Below are 25328 nucleotides of genomic sequence, written 5' to 3' on the forward strand. Positions count from 1 at the left end.
GTAGCCATCAGCCAGGAGGACAGCTTGCATTTGGGTTTCTGCCCTAGGGAGACCCTATGGTGGTCCCCGAGTCTCAAAGCAGAGACAAATGATCCAGAGCCACATTCCTGGTCCAACAGCCTCTCTACACTCAGTTACCCCTTAGCTCCCTTTCCAGCATCTTGAACTTTCTGAAACCTCTGACTCAGTTACAGAGCAGGGACTTCCTAGGATTACAGCCCTCACAGCTACAGGGAGAGGTAGAGAGTGATCTCTTCTGCACAGAAGGTCTGGCTCCCCTTGGCCTCTGTTTCCACAATGTGGTGTTAAATATCAATGGTCTGCTCTCCACAACCACTACACATCTGTTCGTGGAAGACAAACTACTGGGGCTTTTCAGTAATGCAGCTACTGGACCATGCATCTGAGAGCATCTCTGTGGTTCCTGAAAAGAACAAAAAATAGCCAGGCTGGAGCCATTCTGGAAAGATTCTTGCCTCCTCTCAGATCCTGGGGCTTTCTGGGAGAACCTAAAGGCCAGGTGCTGTTGAGCCCTTACACTTGGACCCAGGAAACACCATGCCCATGGTTCTTAAGTCCTCAGTGGATGGCACCCTGTGCCTCTGCCTTCAGTTTGGAATGGGAAGAAGCAAATCTGGCACGATGTCCTGTCATTGATCTTCCTGCCAAGTGGGAGGCAGAGGGAACCAATACTCCCAAATTTCTTCACTGGAAGAGCCCAGCACAGGAGGGAAGCTGTCCAACAACTACATCTTCCTGCTGCCAATGATCAAGACAGGGCTCAATTTTTGCTGGCAATCTTTTTCTTACGGGCAGAGACCAGATCATAGAAAGGATCCTGTGTGATGCTGGTCCTGGAAATAAAAGGAGATGGGAGCATAAGTAAGAGATTTAATGCTGGAAAGCAGGACAGGCAGCACCCAGCTCTATTTTCACAGACACCACTCACCAAAATGTAGGACTGGAGATCTGCAGACCCACAGCAGAGAATTTACCTGTGGTTAGAGATTCTCCAGAAGGCCTTTGAGACTTTGAAGCAAATAGGTACCACAGTTGCTAGATTGCAAACGTTTCTTTCCACCCCCTTTTTTCCAGCTCTAGTAGCCAAATAAACTTTGTGACCCTGGGACAGAAAAAATAGGCAAGCTCAGACTTCCCTTTCCGGTCTCCTCACCTTATTGCCTCAATCCACTCATCACGTTCTGCTGGAGTCGATGCTGAGATCTTGTAGGACTGATGCTTGCCTTCAACCACCTTCCCATCTCCATCCGTTTTGCAGGCTTTGATCTTCTGCCCTTTACAGTTGGGGTTGAAGAGCTCAAAGCAGTTCTGTCAAAAGGGAATAAAATGAGTCAATAGACGAGGACAGGACAGACCAAGGAAACTCTGCTGCCTTCAGCCATGGGTGACAGGATTCCTCTATGAGCTGGATCTTCAGACCACCCCTCTTAGCTAAATGCATTCCTCCCGTGAAGAACTGAACCCTGAAACAGGCTTTGTATAAAGATGGAGCAGCAACAGTTAACAGAAAACACCTGGGAGCTGTCACTCTGCTCTAGTCAGGAAGAGCTCTCCCCCTTTTTCTCTTCTGCCTGCCACCACAAACATAGAAGGCACTTTTCCCTGAGTCATAACACATCAAAGAGTGAATCCCCAAGAGATGCATAGATGAAGACTGTCACTTCCTGGGCAAGTTTGCTAACACCACAGCACTGTTTGGTCTACAAGTGCTGTAACTCATTATGGAGACTCCTGGAGAGAGGAACTGAACCCACATCTCCTGGTATAAAATGAGTAAGGGTGTCAGAGAGGGTGCACCCCCTCTCTGGCCCCCTACACACACACACACACAAAAATGCAACACAGAGAGTCAAAGGACAGCTCTCCATTCACACCACATCTCCTCTGGTCACATACAATCATGTTTGGACACCATCCTGTATAGACTGGGGGACAAGGCAGTCTTCTCTCTGAGGAGCAGGGTAAGTGTGGGTATGTGCACCCTCTCTTCTCTCTGACCCCCTGAGACCCTGTGTTGGCAGAGCAGCAAGCAACAGAGACTTACTGGCTTTTTGGGATCATCCACCTTGCGTACGGATAGGTTCTCCAGGGGGATAATGCCCAGAGGCTCTTTGTCCTGAAGGCAAGGAAACATGAATTAACACACAACCTGCTCCCCACATCTATGCCTCTATTTAGAGCCTCTGATTTCCCAGCTGTGTGCCTTTGTGGGGGTGACAAGGACAGTGTATGCCTGAGGAAAGACCTCCATTTACACAACGGGGAGCTCGTTTGCTCATTTAACAGGAGATCACTGCAACAGCTGCAGTGTCCAGCCTCCCTCCTCCTCCAGATCAGAGGAGAGGAAACGACACAGGGGAGAGAGGAGGTCTAAGATGAGTCTGGGAGAATAGAGTAGAAAAGAAGAGTTGCCCCTGGACCCTCTGCTCCTCCCTGGCCCCTCAGAGGCTCATAACCACTCAGGACACCACTTCCCAAGCAGGAGCTGAGCCTTTACCGTGGTATATTCGAAGTAATACAGGCAGTTATCAGTCAGAATGAACCAACGGCGTTTCCAGGTTTTCACACGTCCTCCTAGAGGCAGTGAGGTTCAAAAGCCGTTAGTCACACATTTTGCTGTCTTGCCCAGCCCAGCCCAGCCCTCTCTGAGCACCAGACAATGCAGGCACAAACACATCCTCCCAGCTCTCCCTGCAGATCATCCCCGAGGAGACAACCGTGGTGCTCACTGCTGATGGGATGCCACATGCTGGACATGCACACGCAGGAAGCCAGTTTTGCTCTCATGGGGCTAGGAAGGGGAAGGGGTGAGGGATATCTTTCTGAGTCCTTTTTTTGAGCAGAGCCTGCAGGAGCTGGGAGGAGAAAGCAGGTGGCTGGTTTCAACAGCAGATGTCAGCCTCACCCCACCACAGCAGAAGGGAGGGAGGGCAGGCAGAGATGCTGGTGGATTCCTGGTGAAGATTTGTGGAGGCAAGCAGGAAGGGGATTTAGAGGAGCTAAGAGAATCATCCCCCTTACCCAGTTTCAGGAGCCAGCCCTCACGGTTAGGGTTGAAGAAAGTATGTGTGAGGTCATTCCCATCGTCCTCTGGTATAGAGAATGGTTCGTTCTTGATGCTCTCAAACAGATTCTGCCTCACAGCATTGGTGAAGGAAAGAGAAAGAAAGAAAGAAAGACTTCTGACAAAGTTTATACACAACTCTCCTCTGTCCATCTGGTTTCATTGTTCTCTTTCCACAAGAGCAGGTAGGTAAATGGGGAGGGGAGCAGGCAGGGTTACAGCAGCCTTCAGTCTGCACCTCACAGGGACTCAGGGAGCATCATCAGATCTATTCTGCATCCTGTGCCAAAACCCCCCCAAGAGATCCAGTATGGAAAGTCACAGACACACAAGTGTGCACCCACAGCAAGAGAGGCTGCAGTGATCAAACCCAGCCTGTCACACAGCTGCTGCTGTGAGCCTTGAAGCAGAAAGACAAGGCAGAAACATGGCACAGCACAGACTGCAGCCCCATTTAGGCCCTGGGTTGGTTGGCTCTCAGCAGAGCCTGTATGGAGAGACCAAGGCACACACTTACATGACCCCAAGGCATTACATTTTATAGAGCCAAGGCTTTTTCCCTAAGGGACACATGTGGTGACACTCATCAGCAGAGTGACAGGGAGATGGGTTACTAGTTTTCAAGGGATAAAAAGAAAATGTTGCTTGCTTCATTGGCTTTAGAATAGAATAGAATAGAATAGAATGAACCAGGTTGGAAGAGACCTTTGAGATCATCGAGTCCAACCTATCATCCAACACAATCTAATCAACTAAACTATGGCACCAAGCACCCCATCCAGTCTCTTCCCAAACACCTCCAGTGCTTTGCTTTTATTTGTTACAGAAATCCCAAGCCAAGAGAACAAGAAATAAGTGCAGGCTCCTGCCACTTCCCTCAAACTGCCTGAAAGAAAAGACACTCTCCAGAAAAATCTACAGCCTTTACCCTGAGGGGATGCTGCTGAGCAAACCCAAGTGTAGGATGTAGGTAGCCTCTTTGACACAAGTTGTTCTCACTAAGTTGGTTGAGTGAAGCTAGACACATGTAGGCAGGTTGCCCACCTCTACCTTGCCTCTCAGGGTAGGTCCCATGCCTACTGAACCTTTGGGGAAGGTTCCAGCTTTGCTAATGGATGCATCTGCTGTCCCTGTCTCCCCTGCTCTGTGTCTTCATCCTCTGGGATCAGAGACACCATAGACCTGCTGAGAGCTTTACAGATGCTGTAAGAGATTCTGGAAGAGACCCTGACACTCATTTGGAGCTTGTTGGCTCTACCCCCACTAAGATGCATCCTGGTGTGAGAGAGGTCAGGCACTGGTATCCTGCCTGACATGAACACTGGAGTCAGCTGAGCCATTTAGATATGAACAAGGGAAAGGGATTCATAATGTGGGCCACAGTGACATTGTTTCACATACACAGAGACACACAAGAAACAGTCCACTTAGGGGCTAGGACTCTCAAAGCTGGCCTAAGTCAGGTGCCCTGTTACCTCCCACAGAGGTGGGTGCCCCATCCACACATCCTCATAACTACAAGACACACAGACCCTTACAGCTCATTTCTCTCTCACATAGTTCTAAATCTGCTCCTTTCTCATACAAACACACTTGAAAGCACAAACTTTCATAACTCAACTCTGGTATGCTCTGAATTATTCCAGTCCCATTGCTCTTGCTCCATGTCTCCACCAACAAGCATGTGTGCAGTCCCTCTCCAAAGCAGTTTCCATGCTTTGCTTTGGTACATACTGGCCTCTTTCCTCCCACAGCCCTTCCCCTTACACAGCTGAAGGTCAGCAGACCTGTGGTCCATGGATGCCAGGCCAGAGGGGAAAGAGAGACTGATGAGAAGCTCTTCTTACCTTCAAGAGCTCTTCTGGCAGGTCCCCTCCATTGTCAATGCCTCTGTTGATCGATACAAACCTTTCAAAGGGGGGTTTGTCTTTCACATTGGGGTTGTGTAAGCTGGTGTTAAGCATGATGATAGAGAAGGAGAGTATATAACAGGTATCTGGCAATGAGAAAGAAAACCAGGATGGGTGGCACTTGTCTTAGACGGCAGATCAGTCCACATCCAAATCCTTTTTTGCCCTGTGGGAAAATACCTGGAGGTATTGGTGGACTAAAAGCTGGACATGAGTCAACAATGCACACTTGCAGCCTAGAAGGCAAATTGCATGTGCAGCATCAAAAGAAGCACAGGCAGCAGAATGAGAGGTGATTCTGCCACTCTACTCTACTCTAGCGAGACTCCACCTTACAGAGGCCTTCCAGCATCTGAAGGGAACCTACAAGCAAGCTGGAGAGAGACTGATTACAAGAGCCTGTAGCACTAGGGCATGGGGCAATGGTTTTAAACTAGAGAAGGATAGATTTAGACTGGGCATTAGGAAGAAGTTCTTTAATATGATGGTGGTGGAACACTGGAACAGCTTGCCCAGGGAGGCAGCAGAGGCACCTTCCCTGGATGCATTCAATGTCAGGCCTGATGTGGCTCTGAGCAACCTGATCTAGTTTGGACTAGATGACCTCTAAAGGTCCCTTCCAGCCCAGTGCCTTCTATGATTCTGTCTTAACAGGTGGCTTTGTTTCCAGTCAGTGGAGAACAGTGTCGTCCTCTCAGCTGTATGAAGAAAAGAGAAATGTCCTTTCTCCTAGGAGAAAGAGGGGCAGAGCTGACTTCCTACGATGGAGGTGATTCTACCCCTTCAGGGTAGCAGGGCAAGTTCAGTAGAGCTGGCCCAAGAATGGCTCTGCCAGCAGGGAAGTTTCTATAGCCTGTCAGTGCTATCCTTGCTGCAATGAGGTATACCTCATGCAGAGCTGTCAGCACCTCTCAAGTCTGTTTCCCAAGGGGATGGACTGGAGCACAGTAGCAAAAGAAGGACTGAAGACCCTCAGTGTGTTGAAAAGCTTTCACAGGAGCTGGACTGCTTCCTACAGTTTAAAGGGAAGCATTCACACTACCAAGCGGTGCCCTCTGTGCTTTGAGAATAGAAAAGGAAGGCTTCTCTCTGAAGCAATCAGTGAGGCTCATCTTTACAGGCTGCTTTGTTCTCATGACTACCTGTGGAGTGGAACACTCCTGGGTTGCACTTGCAGTACCAGTTGGCAAAGGCCTCCATCATGCGGTCAATCTTCTGCGCCTCCCCAGGCAGCCGGAAGCTCCATAGGAACTGTCTGTCAGGAGCAGCATGCCAGAGAGTCAGTCAGAGTGGGTGCAAGGGACAGTCATGCCTTCTCCCAACCCGTGGGGCACCAGGAAAATAAAAGAAGCCATCCTATCACACTTGGGGACATCACACTGCATGAAAACAGGAGCTCTGCTCCTCTCTTGAGAAATTGCCTGGGCTCGTCCCAAAAGCAGGAAGCAGAGCTAAACATCCTGGAAATTATGGCTCCTTCTCCCTAATGAGTGGCTTTCAAGGCAGCAGAGACCTCAACAGAGAGTCCTGCCAGGAGGCTGGCCTGTAAGAACACAAAGATGCTCTAAGACAAAGTCACTTTGTCACTGACGTAATGGGAATTGGGACATGGGAAACGTCTCCTGGTGCTAAAAATGTCTTGCCCTGTTTCCCCAGCCACTGAAGCCACAGTGACCCACTTTGCTCTGCACATCTCTGCACGTGGACAGCACAATCAAGCGGTCATGAAAGAGGTCCCCCAGGAAAAAGTGTTAGCACCTCACAGGACAAGAGTTTTGGAGCTGATACACACAGCAGAGACTTGGGAAGCTCCGTGTGTTTCCACTAGGACTTCACAACCTTACTAAGTGGCAAGGCCCAATGGCTGAGCAGGCTCCTGCTCCACCTGCCATGTTCTGCATGCTCACTCACCTCAGTGCCTGCACTAGGTTGAGGTTGGCAAACTGATGACATGCCACAAAAGCTTGGAGGATCTGAATGTTTGTAGGGTCCCTGGAAGAGGACAGAAGTAAAAGGTCAGAAAAGAGCTTTGACTCTGCTCAGTTAGGATGGCCCTTTATCTGACAACATGAACCTGGCTCCATCTCAGTCTCCACTTTCCCTTTGACCAACAAGAAGCCAAGATGCACACTCTTGTCTGGGAAGACCGACCCCATTACAGTCAGGATAAAACATAGCCCATACAGCCAGCCTGAACCACACTCCAAAGCCCACCCACCCTGAGTGCACTGCCAGCCAGTTCAGTGTAGTTTGGGGTATTTTCAGTCTTGGCACTTGACAGAGATCTGCCAGTGGTTATCTAAAAGGTTGTTGAGACAGGCAAGGCAGGACAGGACCTCCAAAGGGCCTCCTCATCCTGACTGTGTTGCTCACTTTTGGAAGAGGTTTTACAGCTCACCTTCCACCCAGGTAATCCCCAATGGCTGTCTTGTTCAGGCCTTCACCCTTGTGAAGGAATTTGGCTATTTCCTGTAGGTCTGAGGACAATACCTGGTGCTCAATCAGGTACTGGATGCCCTGGAGGAGGAGAAGCAAGAGAGGGAAGTAAGACAGCTCTGTGGCCTGATGAGAAAGTGGGAACCCAACATCCCGATATCAGCATTCCTTGGCTTTGTCCCCTTTGTTATTTCCCAACCCCTTAATGGAAGGCCACAGACATGTTTCCACTCTTTTTCCGAAGAGAAGAGAAGAGAAGAGAAGAGAAGAGAAGAGAAGAGAAGAGAAGAGAAGAGAAGAGAAGAGAAGAGAAGAGAAGAGAAGAGAAGAGAAGAGAAGAGAAGAGAAGAGAAGAGAAGAGAAGAGAAGAGAAGAGAAGAGAAGAGAAGAGAGAAATAGGAATAGAATTAACCAGGTTGGAAGAGACCTTTGAGATCATTGAGTCCAACCTATCATCCAGCACTATCTAATCAACTAAACCATGGCACCAAGCACCCCATCCAGTCTCTTGTCACCTCCAGTGATGATGACTCTACCACCTCCCTGGGCAGCACATTCCAATGGCCAATCTCTCTTTCTATGAAGAACTTCTTCCTGATATCCAGCCTAAACCTCCCCTGGCACAGCTTGAGACTGTGTCCTCTTGTTCTGCTGCTGGTTGCCTGGGAGAAGAGACCAACCCCAGCTGGCTACAACCTCCCTTCAGGTAGTTGTAGACAGGTTGTTTCATCCACCATGATGGATCAATCCCACTTCTATTTCAGCCCCAAATTTGGATAGATGGAGGAAGGTCTGTGGAAGCTGATGGAAACTCAAGCAAATGAAACAAGGCTATGTAGGGTAAAAGTCCAAAAAGGCAAAGTCAAAATTTGTTCATTTTAATATTTTCCATCCAAATATTTTGTGTTCTCTTCCTAAATGCAATTTGTCTGAATCAACTTAAAGAAAAAAAGAAAGTTTGATTAAAAGAAGTAATAAAAAAAGGTATTCAGGAGAAACAAAAAGAAAGGAAGGGGGAAAAAAAGGCTTGAGACATTTTTTTCTTCTTTTGTTTTCCCTGCATTTTCTTCTGTGTATTCTGTACAGTTCCATCCTCCTCAACAAGCCAACCTCATGAGGTTCAACAAGACCAAGGGCAGGGTCCTGCATCTGGGTCGAGGCAATCCCAGGCACAAATCCAGGCTGGGCAGTGACTGGCTGGAAAGCAGCCCTGAGGAGGGAGACTTGGGTGTGCTGGGGGAGGAGAAGCTCAACAGGAGCTCTCAGTGTGCACTTGCAGCCCAGAAAGCCAATCAGATCCTGGGCTGCATCAAGAGAAGTGTGGCCAGCAGGTCAAGGGAGGTGATTCTCCCCCTCTACTCAGCTCTGCTGAGACCCCTCCTGGATCACTGCCTCCAGTTCTGGAGCCCCTATTACAAGAGGGATCTGGAGGTGCTGGAAGGTGTCCAGAGAAGGGCCATGAGGATGAGCAGAGGGCTGGAGCACCTCTCCTATGAGGACAGACTGAAGGAGTTGGGGCTGTTCAGTCTGGAGAAGAGAAGGCTCTGAGGTGACCTTATTGTGGCCTTCCATTATCTGAAGGGGGACTACAGGAAGGCTGGGGAGGGACTTCTCAGGCTCTCAGGTAGTGATAGGGCTAGGGGGAATGGAATGAAGCTGGAGGTGGGGAGATTCAGGCTGGAGGTGAGGAGGAAGTTCTTCCCCATGAGAGTGGTGAAGCCCTGGAATGGGTTGTCCAGGGAGGTGGTTGGGGCGCTGTCCCTGGAGGTGTTTAAGCCCAGGCTGGATGAGGCTCTGGCCAGCCTGATCCAGTGTGAGGTGTCCCTGCCCATGGCAGGGGGGTTGGAACTAGATGATCCTTGTGGTCCCTTCCAACCCTGACTGATACTATGACAATATGGTTTTTAAGGAATGCTGAGGGTTGGAATTGAGCTGGGCAAAGAGTCAACCTCCTGGTTTTAGAGGGGATTTCACCCCTTCCAAAGTCACAGGAAGTGGAGGTTTTGCTCAGATGTACTTAACAATGCCTAAAACCACAGCAGCTCTCCAGACCACATTGCAATTCTCCTCACAAAACACAATAAAGGAATGAAAATTGTTTTAGATCCATCAAAATGTTCTGCTTCAATGGAATCAATTCACTTTGCCTTGTAATATATAAGAAAGTGTTTCCAAAATGCCCCAAAGAAAAAGCAGTTTCAGAAGGAGAAGCTGAAATGTTTGTGAGACTTTTCCACACTGTTTTCCCTTTTTTTGTTGTTGTTCCCCCTTTCCCCACCCCCAAGTTTAATTTTGCAAACCATCATGGTGATGATAGGGCTCCATTTCCCAGAAGAAAATGTTTCACAAAATCACTGACTGGTTTGGGGTGGAAGGAACCTTTAAAGGTCATCTTGTCCAACACCCTCTCCTCCTCTGCAGTAAGCAGGGACATCTTCAATTAGATCAGGTTGCTCAGGACTCCAACCAACCTGACCTTGAGTGTTCTCAGGTATGGAGCATGTACTTCATCACTGGGCAACCTGTCCAGTGTTTCACCACCCTTGTGGTAAACAATTTCTTCCTTGCATCTACTCTAAATCTACCCTCCTTCAGTTTAAATCTGTTGCCCCTTGCCCTACCACCCTTGTGGCAAACAATTTCTTCCTTGCATCTACCCTAAATCTACCCTCTTTCAGTTTAAATCTGTTGCCCCTTGCCCTACCACCCTTGTGGTAAACAATTTCTTCCTTGCATCTACCCTAAATCTACCCTCTTTCAGTTTAAATCTGTTGCCCCTTGCCCTACCACCCTTGTGGTAAACAATTTCTTCCTTGCATCTACTCTAAATCTACCCTCTTTCAGTTTAAATCTGTTGCCCCTTGCCCTACCACCCTTGTGGCAAACAATTTCTTCCTTGCATCTACTCTAAATCTACCCTCCTTCAGTTTAAATCTTTTGCCCCTTGCCCTACCACCCTTGTGGTAAACAATTTCTTCCTTGCATCTACTCTAAATCTACCCTCCCTCAGTTTAAATCTTTTGCCCCTTGCCTTACCACCCTTGTGGCAAACAATTTCTTCCTTGCATCTACCCTAATCTACCCTCCTTCAGTTTAAATCTGTTGCCTCTTGCCCTATCACAGCTTTTTTTTTTCCCCAGAAGGTTTTATTCAGCCAGATTCCCAAGTTACCTCCTCTAGCCTCAGAAACTAGCCCTGAGATCTTGGGGCTAGGAAATCACTTAAAGTATCAGCATTACATGGATGAAGTGTAACCTTCACAAGGAGAGGCAGAGACAGTTCCTTGCGTTGCAGCACCTATGGCACGGAGCAAAAGGGGAGCAGTAAACAGAGTCTGTGCAATATAGGCACACAGTACAGTATTTCAACCAGGCTGATGGGCACTGAACTAATAAACCTAAACCAGTTTTGGCTCAGAACTAGTTCAGGTATTTCTGCACAGCATGGCAGAGTGCCACAGAGAGAGAGATGCTTCCGGGCCTCAAAGCAAGGTCAGACAAAATGAAACCCGCTCTAACGCAGGCAGGCAGGATGGAAGTACTAACATCAGTGCTCTGAGACAGCTCCCACTGCCAGAGGGATGTCCAAGGAACTGGCAAGCTTGCCAGCTGTGGTGTGAACGCTGGGGAAGGCATGTTGAGCCTCAGCAGGGCAGAGGAGGAGGCATGAATAGTTGTCACTCAGACCATCAGCCACACAAGATGCTAGCTGTGGTGGTTAGCTGACAATAAGCAACCATTCAATTGAAGCTTGTGGTTTTCCTTACAGAGCTCAAAAAAGGCCCTACCCGTGAGGAGGAAGAGGAAGCTGCCTTTGTCACATCTCTACTTGATCACAATGATTTTAGAGCTTTCTGCAGAGAGGGCTGTGGAGTTTGGACCCCACTGGTCAGAGTCCCTGAAAGCAGAAAATCTGAATTCCCTCTACACTCCAGCCTGTCCTACCAAACTCAAAACTGCTCCCAAACTGACAGAGGCAGCTTGTCCTTGTCTCTTCTGAATGAACCTGACATAGTCTCAAAACCTCTTACCTTCTTACTATATTCCCCATCACACTATGGCCAGTTCTTAGCCTCCCACTGGCAAGAGGAGCTGGGCTGAGGGAGATTTGGCTCTCTTGACACAATGGCAGTGTTAAGCCATCCTCCCTTCACTCCTCTTAGTTTTGGATTGCATTAGATGGAATGGCTTACAGGCACATGATGAGGAGAGGCAACACACTTGGAGCATATCAGGAGACCATTTTCAGGGATAGGATAAAGGGTGCTACTAACTGGAGCCTTAGCCAGGTAGGAAACCAGTCAGAATCACAGAATCACCAAGATTGGAAGAGACCTCAAAGATCATCAAGTCCAACCTGTCACCACAGACCTCATGACTAAACCATGGCACCAAGTGCCACATCCAATCCCCTCTTGAACACCTCCAGGGATGGTGACTCCACCACCTCCCTGGGCAGCACATTCCAATGGCTAACAACTCTCCCTGTGAAGAACTTTCTCCTCACCTCGAGCCTAAACTTCCCCTGGCACAGCTTGAGACTGTGTCCTCTTAGTTTCATGCTGTAGTTTCTTTTAACATTGGGGGCTACAAACAGACTGGCAGTCAACAGAAGCTCCTCCTCCCAGCTTTCTCCTCATAAGTGGAATGAGCAGATCTTACCTTTGCAGGGTCCATGTTGAATTTTTTCCGTCCCAGGGACAGAATTTTGTCCCTCTCTACTAGCTTGCTGCAAACATAAAGAAGAAGAAGAAGGGAAGTCAAACTTAGAATAAAGAGCCATGTGCCAACTTGCTCACAAGGAAACTCAGGTAGCTCAAGGACTGTTCAGGAATGAAGAGAAATCTCAGAGAGAGATGGGTATTGCTGGCCTCATTCCCCGTCCTTGTTGTGAGTGTTCTCATCATATGAAATCCCATTGATGTTTTTGTCCTCTTAACATCAACAGAGACTCTGTAAACTCAGGTGTCCAGAAAATGAAGAAGAGGTGATAACCTTGGTGTAACCAACATGGCTTCACCAAGGGCAAATCATGCCTGTTGATACATGCCTGAGTTACAACGTCAGTGGATAAGGGAAGAGCCTACAAGGTGTCCAGGAGGTCTACAAGAAAGCTAGGAAGGGACTCTTCACAAGAGCTTGTGGTGATAGGATGAGAAGGAACGGATTGAAGCTTGAAAAGGGTAGAATTAGACTGGATATTAGGAAGAAATTCTTTACAGTGAGGGTGGTGGAACACTGGAACAGGTTGCCCAAGGTGATTGCTGATGTCCCCTCCCTGGAGCTGTTCAAGGCCAGGCTGGATGAGGCCTTGAGCAATCTGTTCTAGTAGAAAGGGTCCTTGCTCATGGCAGGGAGGTTGAAACTAGCTGATCCTCAAGGTCCTTTCCAACCCAAACCATCCCATGAATCTATGAATATGCTTCTTGTCCCACTTGCCTGGTCTGCTCTCCAGGATTATTTTCTGCCTCTTGCATCTTCTTTGCATTTTGGAAGCACTCAATCTCTGCAAACACTTCAGCAATCTCTTGCTTCAGCTTCTGCAAAAGAGAGATCATGAGGATGAAGGCAATGGAGGGAAAACCAGCAGAGACACACAAAGCATTTCTTACTTCTTCCCTCAATCACAGGAAAAAGACAAGTCAGATGGTCATGAGCAGTCAAGGATATCTATGAAATGGGCACTGTTCTGGAGTGACCCTGCTGGATTCCAGAGAAAAACCATGGGAGAGAGGGGCAGGAGGAGTTCTCATGTCTGTTGTTAATCAAGGCTTGAAAATCAAGCTTAGCCAGTGTGGAGAATGTTAGAGAACTCACTCCAGTGTTGATTTCAGTTCCTCAAACCATGCCAGATGTGAGAATCCTTCTGTTGTGCCCATTTCCTTCTAGCTTTTACTTTGCATAGCCCTGCTGAGCATTCAGGAAAGGGGAAGTGGAACCAGCAGCTATAAGGTCAATATGAACTTGAAGTGGCCATGTTGTGAAACACAGTTTTTAATGTACCTGTCACTCAAATACCTTAGAGTAGATACCTGTCTTTAGGAGAAGAAAGAGAGGAGGAGTAAAAGAAGAGTAATTACTGCCAAATCAAATTGTTTCCTTTAGACCCACAAGAGAGCATGGCCTTCTTGGCTGGATATTCTGCATTACCAAGGAAATGAAGATGTCATAGAATGGCTCAGGTTGGAAGGGACCTCAGAGATCATCTACTCCAACTTCCCCACCATGGGCAGGGACACCTCTCAATTAGACTCAGCTGCTCAAGGCCTCATCCAACCTGGCCTTAAACACCTCCAAAGAGGAGAAATCCTTAGGCAGCCTATTCCAGAGTCTCATCTCCCTTGTAACTGAAGAACTTCTTCCTAAGATCCAGTCTAAACCTATTCTCCTTCAGCTTAAAGCCATTCTCCCTTGTTCTATTGCTGGTTACCCTTATGAAAAGTCCCTCTCCAGCCTTTCTGTAGGATCCCTATGTCTGTATCTCCTTGCAGTTACAGCCCTCCTCAGAGCCACCATACATCACAGCTCTCTTCAGGAATCACCCAAATTCTTCCCCATGCAAACCAGAACAGGCAGGGGAGGAAGGGTTTTTTCATGACAGATCTTGCCTCAACCAGGAGTGAGGATGGAGCTGCAGTATGCACATAGGTAGAGACACAGGAGTTCTCCAGTGTCTCAGAATTTGAAGAGCTCCTGGATTTCAGTTTTGCTCTGGCCTTCCTTCTGTTGTGCTTCACTAGTCTTGAGAGCTGAACTGTTCCTTACTAAGCTTGCAGTTATTACCTCCTTACCAAGTATTACACAAATGTAACAAAGCTCTTGAAGCTCCTGAATTTCAAGTGATTATCACTTTTGTTATTTTACTCACTGCTGTCTTCTGGCAGCATAACCAGCAGGTCTAGACATAGCCTCACCCCTATGCCCTCTCCCCCCACCAGTCACTCACTTCATGTCTTTGTCTTAAAGGGTATTTCTAGATACTTTGCTGAGGAAATCATAGAATCAATAAGGTTGGAAAAGACCTCAAAGATCATCAAGTCCAACCTGTCACCACAGACCTCATGACTACTAAACCATGGCACCAAGTGCCACGTCCAATCCCTCTTGAACACCCCCAGGGATGGTGACTCCACCACCTCCCTGGGCAGCACATTCCAATGGCTAACAACTCTCTCTGTGAAGAGAGACTTCCACCTGGGAAACCTGAGAGATTCCACCTGGGACAAAGTCTCTAGCTGTACACAGATTTTCATCTAAACTCATCCTGCTCCACTGGACTTGTATACCCCACTGAACAATGGCTTTGAGATTTAGAGTATGGGTCTGTGTAGTCTAGAAGCTTTCCCCTGCTCATACAAGGTAAAAAACCTACTCTGCCTCCTACAATGCCCATTGCCTGCACTGAAAGCTGAAGAGGCAGGCAAGCAAATTGCAGGCACATACATTCACAGCCTGTTTTGCATGGTGGGAAAAGCACAAATGGTGAGTCTGGAGCCTGGGGAGTAGCAGGGAGTGTTAGCTTCATCCTTTATGTATGGAAATACTGCACCTGTTCCCCAGGCATCTGGACATCCTCATGTGGTGGCAAAAAAAATCAGTGCAAGTCCAATAACTGAGTGCAATAAGCTCTCCCAAATGGAAGACCACATTGGTCTGGCAGGACTGGAAAAAAATAGAACTAGGACTAGAACAGGACTAGGGGCAATGGGGAAAAACAACTAGAAATGGGTAGATTCAGATTGGAAGTTAGGAAGAAGTTCTTCCCCATGAGGGTGGTGAGACACTGGAACAGGCTGCCCAGGGAGGTGGTAGAAGCTCCATCCCTGGAGGTTTTTAAGGCCAGGCTGGATGTGACTCTGAGCAACCTGACCTAGTGTGAGGTGTCCCTGCCCATGGCAGGGGGGGTGGAATTAGATGACCCTTGAGGTCCCTTCCAACCCTAACAATGCTATGGTTCTATGATTGCATGGTGGTAGAGGCAGAAGAGAATAGAAAGTGTATGGCACCATGCAGGGTTGTGATGCAGTGTTACTGACTGATTGTCAGTCTGTCACTTTTGGACATCTCAGGACGCAGTGAAGAAATGTTTGGGGCTGCCAAAGGAAAATAAGAGCAAAAAAAGTTCAACCATGGAAACTTGTGTGGAAAGTCCTTCCCATCACAGGAGAGACAGGATCCCATGACATGTCAGTCCTAGTTAACAGCTGCATCCCCCTGTGTTTATCAAGTGTTTGTCTGGCTTGTGGACCTCTAATAAATCCTCTCTTAAGGAGGGAGAATTGGAGGATGTCCCTGCTCGCTGCAGGGGGACTGGACTAGATGACTTTGGAGGTCCCTTCCAACCCAAGCCATCTGTGATTCTGTGATCCTTAACAGAGGCTAAACACAGGGGGTTGCAGCAGGTAACTGGGACTGATATGACATTAGCAGGTAATCAGTAATTTAAAATAATTACAAATGCTGAGCAAGATGCCTGCCAGCTTGAGTTAATAAAGTCATTCTCCTTTCCTTAATCCGAAATATGCAATCTCAGCTCATTCCTGATAATGAGCTGACCAGGCTTTTTCAAATACCTCATTAGGGCAGCTGATTACTCCTGCAGCAAAGGCTGACACAGGTTGGATGTACACTGGTGGCAAATACACCAGGGCAGCGTGAAGTTCAGAATTCAAACTGGATCATGCCAGAGCAAATGTCTCCTGTGCAGGAGCACTTTTGCACGGCCTGGACTGCTATGTGAAATCACAGAATCACAGAAACATTCAGCTTGGAAAAGACCCTCAGGATCACCAAGTCCAACCAAAACCTCTTGGTGAAGACAATTTTAAGAAGGCTAGGCAGAGAGGAGGAGCAGGATGATCCTTACCTTAATGTCCTCCAAAAGCTCCTGCCTGTGCTGCCTGATTGTCTCTATTTCAGCCTTTTCAGCCTCACTCAGATCAGTTGACCCTGGAAGAACAAAGGTGCCTGTGAGAATGGTGCTAGGGCAAACATATCACAGGAAAAAGCTGTCTCAGCCTTTCAGAGCCTATCCTCTCCTAGGGTCATGCCACAGCAACTCCAATTTCTGTGTTTCCTCATCTATGATCCCTGCTGTTGCAGCCACTCAGATTTGCCCTGCAAATGGTTCTCAGCCCAGAGCGAGCAGCGGCACAGACCCCTCCTTGACATCAGTCATTGTGCTGGTAGGCCTCAGCAACTCAACTGATTTTGCTTACTATGAGCAAGCCCTTACCAAATGGTCTTTGGCAGTTTTGATGCCAAGTCATCCTTATACACTGAAAAGATGTGACTTAAATACTTCATCGACATCCAAACCTCCCATGAGAAACCACTGCCTTCATGGACTGATCCACTGCAGCTAGAGTCAAAAATGGCTTAAGGGAGAGAAGTGAGATTTTTCAAGCCTGAGGGCAGGATCTAGGAGAATGAAAGCCTTGCTGGAGAAGGAGCATGTGTGGGAGGCTGCTGTTCTGTGGACCACAGACAGTGCAGAAATACAAGTAGGCTTCCTTGTAATGCACAGGAAGTTAAACAGATCTCAAGCACAGACAAGGTGACCACAAAATGATTCATAAAAGACCTAGAGGAATTGGGGTGACAGGACTGGGGCTAAATATAACCCAGGTAAAGCACAGGTTCTTCAGCAAGGAGAAGGCTGCAGCCCTAGAAAGGCAAAGGAGAGGGTGAGCCTCAGGAAAAATCAGGAGGCACACACAAGGCTGAGAGCACTGGAGCTCCTGGTAGGTCACTGCAGAACTTGCATACAAGGTCCTTGCTGCACCTAAATACTGCAAGACAAAGCTTTCCCAGGAAGCCAGATCAGGTCACTGGATGCCTTGCTCTGCTCTTTGGTGAGACACAATCCCCTGGGCCTCCCATCTTCCTGGAAAAAAGGGAAGTGGCACCAGCTGTCTTGGAAATTCTTTTAGTGTGGATCTCACATGCAAAATAACTGCTATAAATATGAGTGGAGGAAAAAAAGGGGAAGGAACCAGACAAGACAGAAGGAAGAAGGGACAAGGGCAGTCATCTCAGAGCCTATATACTTCTTTCCTATCATAGCCACACCAACTCACAGAGCCCTGCTTTCCTTAGCCCTAATCTGCCCCCCTTCCTCCCAGCTAGTTGGATTTCCACTTGCTAGGTCTCTTCTGTGAGGTCTCTCAGGCCGCAGCTTCTCTCTCATCACTCCTCCTGCTGTTTTCAAGCACTGCATTCCTTGGGGGGAGGATGCTGAGCCTCTGGGAGGAAAGCATTAGGCAAGGAGCCGGTGTAAAGCCCTCCTCCCAGCTCTGCAAGCAGCTCTCAGGAAGAGCTGAAAGGTGCTGACTAATTGCTGAAGTCAGTCAAAACGGGAGGAAAACCTGTGGCATCCAGCAGCTCACAACACCAAAATCTCTATGTGAGGGGAAAACAAACAAGCAAGGAAGCAAACAAAACCCCAACCAAACTAAAAGAAACAACAGCAAAACAACCCACAACCCATGCAGTGGCTTTGCTGCTTGTTGGGTGAGCTGCTGACTTCCCCTTGAATGTCAGCCCTGTGTCTGTGAGTTGTGGCTGGCTCTTCCAGCTTGGGTTTTGTCTCCCACCATTCTGGCGTCTGCAAGATGTGAGGTCAATCTCTCAGTGTGCTCAGATTTATTTCTCTCATCTGTGTGAGGGCTGTACATTATGAAATCACTGGAATGGTTCCCTGACAAATTGCCACTCAGACCCCTTGTCCTGTATTCATAGTCCATAAAAGTACCACAGCAGGACATACCTGAGGAACCTTCCTTTCCCTCACCCCATCAGCAAAGTCTGTGGTGTGGCTGCCTGCATTGCTTCAGTTGTTCTGTGTCTACTGAAGCAGCCTAAAGCCATCTCAGAGACATGAGGGTCCCAGAGGACAACACCTCACCCACATGACCGCCACTGGGACTGCAAATAACTCAGTCCCCCTTCCTCCTGAACACCTGAGAAACCCAGCTCCCAGGTGATTTACATGGTCAGCTTGTCAGAATGAGAAATGTGTGGGAAGGACTCTGTGTGGTGAGCATGGGGGAGAAAAGGCATACAAGTCATGGAGAAGGAGAGGGAATCAAGGGAGAAAAAAGAACTAAAGGGTGACACAGTATGGAAAAGCAGATCAATCAGCCTTTCAGATCAATTCAGACTGAGCTTCAGAAAGGGTCTTGGTGAGGTTTCCTAAACCATTTAAGTCCCTGATTAGCTCAGAAAATAATTCTGAGGTCAGTGCCTGCACTTCACTCTGCTTCCCTAACACCACACCTAAAGCTCTGTGTTAATACACACATTGGGGTCTACAGTTAGGGGAAGTGAACACAAAGGGCTTGTTTGGGGGACCATCCAAAGAAAGGCAGCCAAGGCAGCAGAGGCAGATGGGTAAGTAGCAGATGAGGTAAAGACAGCAGGATGCCTTTACTTCCCTCTCCACAGTGAGCATCAGCTGAGACCGAAGGAGAGGGACACTGGGAGTGAAGCATCACCTGGCCTGCTCCAAACACTTGAAACCACAGAGGGAATTCATCCCTGTGCTGGGGGACTGAGGAACATCTGCAGCTTCATCAAGGTCCTCAATACCACCAAGTTCCACTTTCCTCTGGGGCTAGGTCAGGACACAGATGAAGCATAGCCCTGGTCAGGGTTCTCTGCACAGGGGGATATTTCATCCCAGTGATGAAGATCCCATGACAATACCAGCAGGTTTCAGGGGGATGCTGTCAGCCAAACCAGGGCTGAACAAGACATAAAGATCTGGCTGGCATCCTCTCCAGAGACGACATGAAGTCGCTGCTTGGAGTTTATTTTCAGAGAGCAAATGTGTGGATTACACCTGCTCTTGAGGTTGTTACCTTGCTATCAGGGCAGACCCAGACAGAAAGACCTGCCAACTCTTCAGAAAGTCCCCAGGCTTGTATTTGCAGTGCTGTCACTCAAAAGAGAATGCAGACTTCAAGTCCGGTTGTAGTGGGCTTCCACCCTCAGCTTCCCCATCTGGAGGGCAGGTCAGAGTTACCCAAGGTCTGGGTACTCATGTGGCCAGCAAAGAATTGTATTTGCTGGTCTCATTTCCCACTGCAAAGGGCAGTGCAGAGCTGTCCAGGTGCTAAGTGAGGCTTTTAATCCCAATGAAACAGTCTAAGAATAGGAAAATAACTTTTGGAGCACAGATGTAAGTGGGAAGTGACTACCCAGGGGAGCTGGAAAGATGGACTGCAGAAACAGGAGGAGAAGGTTATGAAGAATCTGTAGCACTGTTACACACCAGCCAGGTGCTACTCACCCACAGTGCAACAGCAGAGGCTCAGCTGCCTGATTTGCAAGGCACTGTAGGGCTCTGAGTGTGGCTGCTAAAGGGTTTGGACACTCCACCCGTGGCAACACACAGGCAGAGCAGCCTGATGGGCAATTTGTACCTCCATGGAGCTGTCTGGTGGCAGAATTTCACCTGAAAGGCCTTTTATTTTTTTTTGAGGTGGTCACTGTGTCATCTCCAGCACAGATCACCACCTCCCCAGCCAGGTGCCAGGTAGAGAATAGGAAGCCTTCATGCTCCTCAATTCCCTCCAGCCCAATCTGTCTCCCTTCTGCAGCACAGAGTTCTCCTCCAGCTTGTGTCAGAAGAAATTCGACACAGACCTCACACAGGTTTAATTTGCACATTCCAGCTGTGCAGGAGAAAGGTATAAAGAAGAATTTATGTTGTCTCCTGGTCCACTTACCCATATGACAGTAATTTACAGTAATCAGGAGAGCTTCCAGTCACTTTTGCCTATGGCTGTCACCCAACATGTCCTAGCACGTGATACCATGGCAGCAGGCTGCTCCCCCATGTTTCAAACACCCATCTCAAGGATTTGGCATACTGCCTCTGTGACCTCACCCAGACAGTTGCTAGAGGCTCCTGAAGGAAGCTGGAAGTGGAAATGACTGCAAGGAGAGCAGCCTCCCTACAGACAGGTCTCATCTGCACTCAGCTGGGGCAGACCAGTATCTAACAGGACTACTGTGTCTCCAGTCAAGAGTGACTGAAGGAGCAGGTGTGTGAGCACTTTTAACCTTTAGGAGAATCACACCACAAGCAGGTAAATTTAAACACATCCAGTGCACTAAAGCTCACTGGAAAAGTGCATCTGCCGACAGCCTTGGCTGCCAGGGCAGAGCAGCCTCGAGCAAACCCACTGTCCCACCCGGCTGGGAAGTGACAGCCTGGGACTGAGCAAACTCACCAGTCAGCACCAGCACATTTCTGCAGGCATTGCCTGTCTCCAGGCTCTGCCTCTACTCAGAACTGAGCCAACCTGCAGTGGCCCCCAGCAGGATCTCGTTGTGCTGTTGCAGAGTGCAGCTTGTAATTCACTCGGAGACATGCAACTTGAGTGAATGCCATCAGCTCTGCTACCCTCAGTTTCTGTGGAAAGCACCTTCAAACAAGTAGCAAAACACAAGGTACCCCTCCACCTCCTCCTTCCCAGCTTGTAACATAAATCTTGGAATTGTTTTGGTTGGAAAAGACCTTCAAGATCATCAAGTCCAACCATTACTTAACTCTACCAAGCCTGGTGCTAAACCATGTCCCTCAGCACCACATCAAGTCTTTCAAATACCTGCAGGGATGGGGATTCAACCACTTCCCTGGGAAGCCTGTTCCAGTGTTTGAGGGCTGTTTCAGCAAAGGAGTTTCTTCTAATATCCAATCTAAAGCTCCCCTGGTGCAACTTGAGACCATCTCCTCTCATCCTATCACTTGTTACTAATTAGAAGAGACACTCACCTCACTAGAACCTCCTTTTGGGGGAGTTGCAGAAGCTTTGCCCACAGCTGCTTTCAGGTAGTGAGGGCTAGGGGATCTGAAGATCACTGTCACAAACATTCATAGCAAGAAGCTGGCAAGAGCTCAGCTCCCATAGCCCCAGCCAATTTCCCTGACACACAAGGCTGGTATGAGATTTGAAGGTGTCCTTTCCATGGCTCCCCCACCTAGGAGCTAAAAGGTATAGAACAGCTGCTGAAACTTGGCACTGCTTTTTCCCTTCACTCTGTGCTCTATATTCCATATGCAAAAGCCTGTGAGGACAGAAAATCATACACAGCAGGGCCACTGTTTGGCCCTTGCTCAGCCTATTCCTGTTCATCGCTCCCTGTCTGCTGCCTTTGCACAGACAGACTCAGACTTTCCTCAGACAGAGGCTATGAATGTCCAGTCTGTCAGTGTGCTTTTCCCTGCTGAATCCCAACCACTTTATCCACCAGGTGCCAGAGTAGAAATCAAATCCAAAATCTCTCTCAGTTCCTCAGATATGGCTTATCTCCCCTCACCCAGGACCAAGCAGGCCCACCTGCAAGTCACTTGGGGTTGGTAGAGCCCTAATACAGTAATATACCTGATTTAACAGGGCCATAAGCAAGAGAGGCCCCAGTGCCCAAAGCCTTGCAAGTACCTTGCACTGGGGTACCCAACTGCATGAGACTCCTCAAAAGCAGACTAGCTTGTGGGGGCTGTAGGGAAACACCACTGAGGAGCTTGCAAGCCATGCCAGTCCCATGAAGAGAAGCCAAAGCTTACAGGTGCTCACCCCAAGTGTCACATCCACTATCGATAGCCCTGAGCAAGTGCCCAGCTCAGCTCAGGATCACCATCACAAAGGATCACAGCAGTAGACACTTCCAGCACAAAGATCACTCAAGTCCGTAGGAAAATTCCTCCTGACATGAAAGGGCTTTGCTTGTGGGAGAGCAAATAAAAACAAAACCATGCCTAATGCTGAAGGCTGACAAGAAATTAACCGCACCAGCAGGGATCTGTCACCATCTCATTCCTCCAGCAAACAGCCACAGCATCCACTCCAGCTGCGAGCATCTCATGGTGCGCCCTGCCCCGTCAGACAGAGCACACGACCCTCGCAGCAAACAAGGCAAAAGACAGTCAAGGCTTACCAGCAGGACAAAAGTCCATCCTGAAGGGTGCAATATATATTACAACAGAAGTGTTGTTCCTCCTCGCCTTCTGCTTTTCAGATGCTTCACAGAACTGAAACAACTTGGAGCCAATGACCAAGATGATAGCAGCACTGGGGGGGGGGGTGGGGTTGCTCTATGACTCCGCCCTTCCTCTGCTTGTCCCTCCGACCACATCTCAGGAGCTTGCACCAGTGAAGGAAGCTGTTTGTGCATGCCACTATCATCAAACAGAGGCTCCTTGGCTACTTCTGACATGAGAATCCACGAATGCATTTCCATCTCGGCAGCTTTTTGGGACAACTCTGATCACACATCTCAGAGGGGACTGAAGTGAAGTGTAAGAGGCTGAGAGTTCTCTGATATTTTTTTGTCTGAGATACTCCAAGAAGAGATGGGGGGGGGGGGGGGAAAGGAAGTTCTTGATTCAGAAAACCCATCTGATTAGGGAAGTGGTTTAATTTTAAAGGAAAGATTCTTCCTGTGTTAATTCTGCAGCAGCAGGGAGGTGGGATGGGGGTGGGGGAGATTAATGACCCAAAACTGGACGGGAGAAGAGATCCTTTTTCTTCTTTTTGCTCATTCACTGCTCAGTGACTTGTACTCTAACTCTTGGTTCTTTTTTTTTCCCCCCACTAACAACCTGTTTCTCTTGGGAAGCCTTGTAAGGAAGGACAGAGTGAACTCAGGAGGGAGCCCTCACTAAGGTTCAGCAGTATGCCTGCTGTGGGAGAGCTGGTGTGGGCAGGGCACTTTTGAAGGCATTTTTGCTGCTCTGTCCATCTGTGAGGCAGTGAGGTGCTCTTTTTCCCCTCAACCCTCTCCACACAGCCCCAGAAGTCTGTACACTTCCACTTGAGCTGTATTTGATTGTGCTGTGATTTATGTGGTAGAGGATGTAGGCATGTTGGGGAAAAACAATAACTGGTGATTGAATAAATAGTTGGATGCAACATTCAAACCAGATGTGATGCCCATACAGGACTCTTGACACCTCTGGCAAGACTGATGCTGTAGAGGGATGGCTCCCCTCCATTCCTGAGCACTTACCTCTGAAGAACTTTACATCCTTAACTGCCTGACCTGTTGCTGTACTCAAAATGGGCCTTGAGTAGGACAGCAAAACAGGCTCAGACTTCTACCTATCATCTTTCCATGAGCAGCAAGGTAGAGTCTGCAAGAGCACTGCATGTGTAGGAAAACAAGAAATGGCTCTCTTGCTTTTTTTGCAGTCAGATCTATTACCTGTGTACACTTGCTCACCATTTAGAACAGGCTCCTGTGAGGCTGTAGGTCCTTTACTCTCTAGGAAAGGAAGAGCTATTACCTTTCCACATTGCCATTCCCTGAGTCTGGTCTGGAGAGAATAACTGGCCCTTTAAAAGGCTTGATGGGAAAGGTAGGATCTGCCTGAATGCTCTGGCTGAGGTCCATGGCTCTAGGGCCACTCAACCTACAAAGTCAGGCACAGATTGCTCGTCCTTCCTCTTGGTCTCTTGCATTTGCTATAACCTGTGGCTATGCTATAGATTCAGTGCTGTCACTGGAGAGGACAGAGTGGGAGGTAGCTCATCCTAAAAGATGTCAAGGGATAGCAGAAATTCTGGTCCAGAATGAGTTCGCACAGGCAGCTGCAGGCAATCTTTAGGAAGAGTCAGGGGCAATCATTTAGCCCTCACTTTCCACAGCCAGTTCAATGTTTTCAAAGCAGCAGCTTGGAGCTTATCTGGGAGGGACTAAAGGAAGGTGAAAAGAACAGACTTTATTAATGCAAATTGATTTATCATAGCATGGCTTCAGTTGGAAGGGATCTTAAAGGTCCTCTAGTTCCAAGGCCACTGCCATGGGCAGGGACACCTCCCACTAGACCAGCTTGCTCAAAGTCTCATCCAGCCTGGCTTTAAACACTTCCAGGGATAAAGTGTCCACAACTTCTCTGGGCAACCCATTCCAGTGTCTCACCATCCTCATAGTGAAGAATTTCTCCCTAACATCTGATCTAAATCTGCCCTGCTCTAGTTTAAAGCCATTGTCCCTTGTCACCACAAGCCCTCAGAAATAGTGCCTCGACCATAATCTCTAACCTTCTCTAATTTCAGACCATTACACCCACCTCTGCCCTGACCTTCATCACACCCAATGTCCACACTTCAAATTTATCAGGGGCCTGCCTTTGGGTCACAAACTGCCCAAAGCACACTTTTCATAAACTCATTTGAGATTCTGGGCCATGGCAGGGGAGAATTTGCTGCCTCACAGACCAGCTCAGCGTCCCGGTTCCCACAGCGAGGGTGGCTCTGGTGTGATCATCTTCAGCCCTTCCATCACAGTTTTCCACCAAACAAACAAACAAAGAGTTTCAGCATTCTTGCAGCTGACATCAAGCAGAGATGCTAACCTAAAGCACTTCCTTGAAAGACCTGATCTTGCCTGCCTTAAAGGTAGGTGACATATACAGGCAGCTTGATCAGAGCTGCTGTTATGCATGCATCTGTGGGCAGGTCAAACCACAAGCACCCTGCAAACAGCCAGATGAATGCCTCGGTGCACTGCAGAAGAGCTCTCAGCCCTTCTGGCACAGAGCAATGTGAGGTCTGTACCAGTGGCTCTAATCCAGGCTTGCTGCTTCTCTTGATTCTTAGAGGCTCCTCTTATCACACCTTTCCCTGTGGGAAGGGAAGGGAAGGGAAGGGAAGGGAAGGGAAGGGAAGGGAAGGGAAGGGAAGGGAAGGGAAGGGAAGGGAAGGGAAGGGAAGGGAAGGGAAGGGAAGGGAAGGGAAGGGAAGGGAAGGGAAGGGAAGGGAAGGGAAGGGAAGGGAAGGGAAGGGAAGGGAAGGGAAGGGAAGGGAAGGGAAGGGAAGGGAAGGGAAGGGAGATGGGAAGGGAAGGGAAGGGAGATGGGAAGGGAAGGGAAGGGAGATGGGAGGGGAG

General features: G+C 48.5%; 1 protein-coding gene across 1 annotated transcript; it reads right to left on the bottom strand.

Moving 5' to 3' along the window:
- Nucleotides 1–364: 364 nt before the first annotated feature.
- CYTH4 (cytohesin 4) lies at nucleotides 365–22450 on the bottom strand. The gene is made up of 13 exons (XM_009902507.2): nucleotides 22377–22450; nucleotides 16297–16379; nucleotides 12870–12970; nucleotides 12093–12159; nucleotides 7394–7512; nucleotides 6907–6987; nucleotides 6138–6250; nucleotides 4933–5081; nucleotides 3043–3154; nucleotides 2519–2595; nucleotides 2066–2137; nucleotides 1175–1329; nucleotides 365–854 (listed from the first exon to the last, which is right to left on the bottom strand). Exons 1-13 carry the CDS (start codon nucleotides 22393–22395, stop codon nucleotides 782–784), a joined length of 1221 nt encoding a protein of 406 aa, XP_009900809.1. The 5' UTR covers nucleotides 22396–22450; the 3' UTR covers nucleotides 365–781.
- Nucleotides 22451–25328: the final 2878 nt, after the last annotated feature.

The sequence above is a fragment of the Dryobates pubescens genome, chromosome 15 (genome assembly GCF_014839835.1).
Source record: "Dryobates pubescens isolate bDryPub1 chromosome 15, bDryPub1.pri, whole genome shotgun sequence".
NCBI classification, from domain to species: Eukaryota; Metazoa; Chordata; class Aves; order Piciformes; family Picidae; genus Dryobates; species Dryobates pubescens.

Coding starts and splice junctions, on each gene's coding strand:
- CYTH4 (XM_009902507.2), bottom strand. Junction 7,513..12,092: donor TCAACATGGACCCTGCAAAG/GTAAGATCTGCT, acceptor CTCCTCCTCCAG/GGCATCCAGTACCTGATTGA. Junction 2,596..3,042: donor GGGCTGGCTCCTGAAACTGG/GTAAGGGGGATG, acceptor CACTGCCTCTAG/GAGGACGTGTGAAAACCTGG.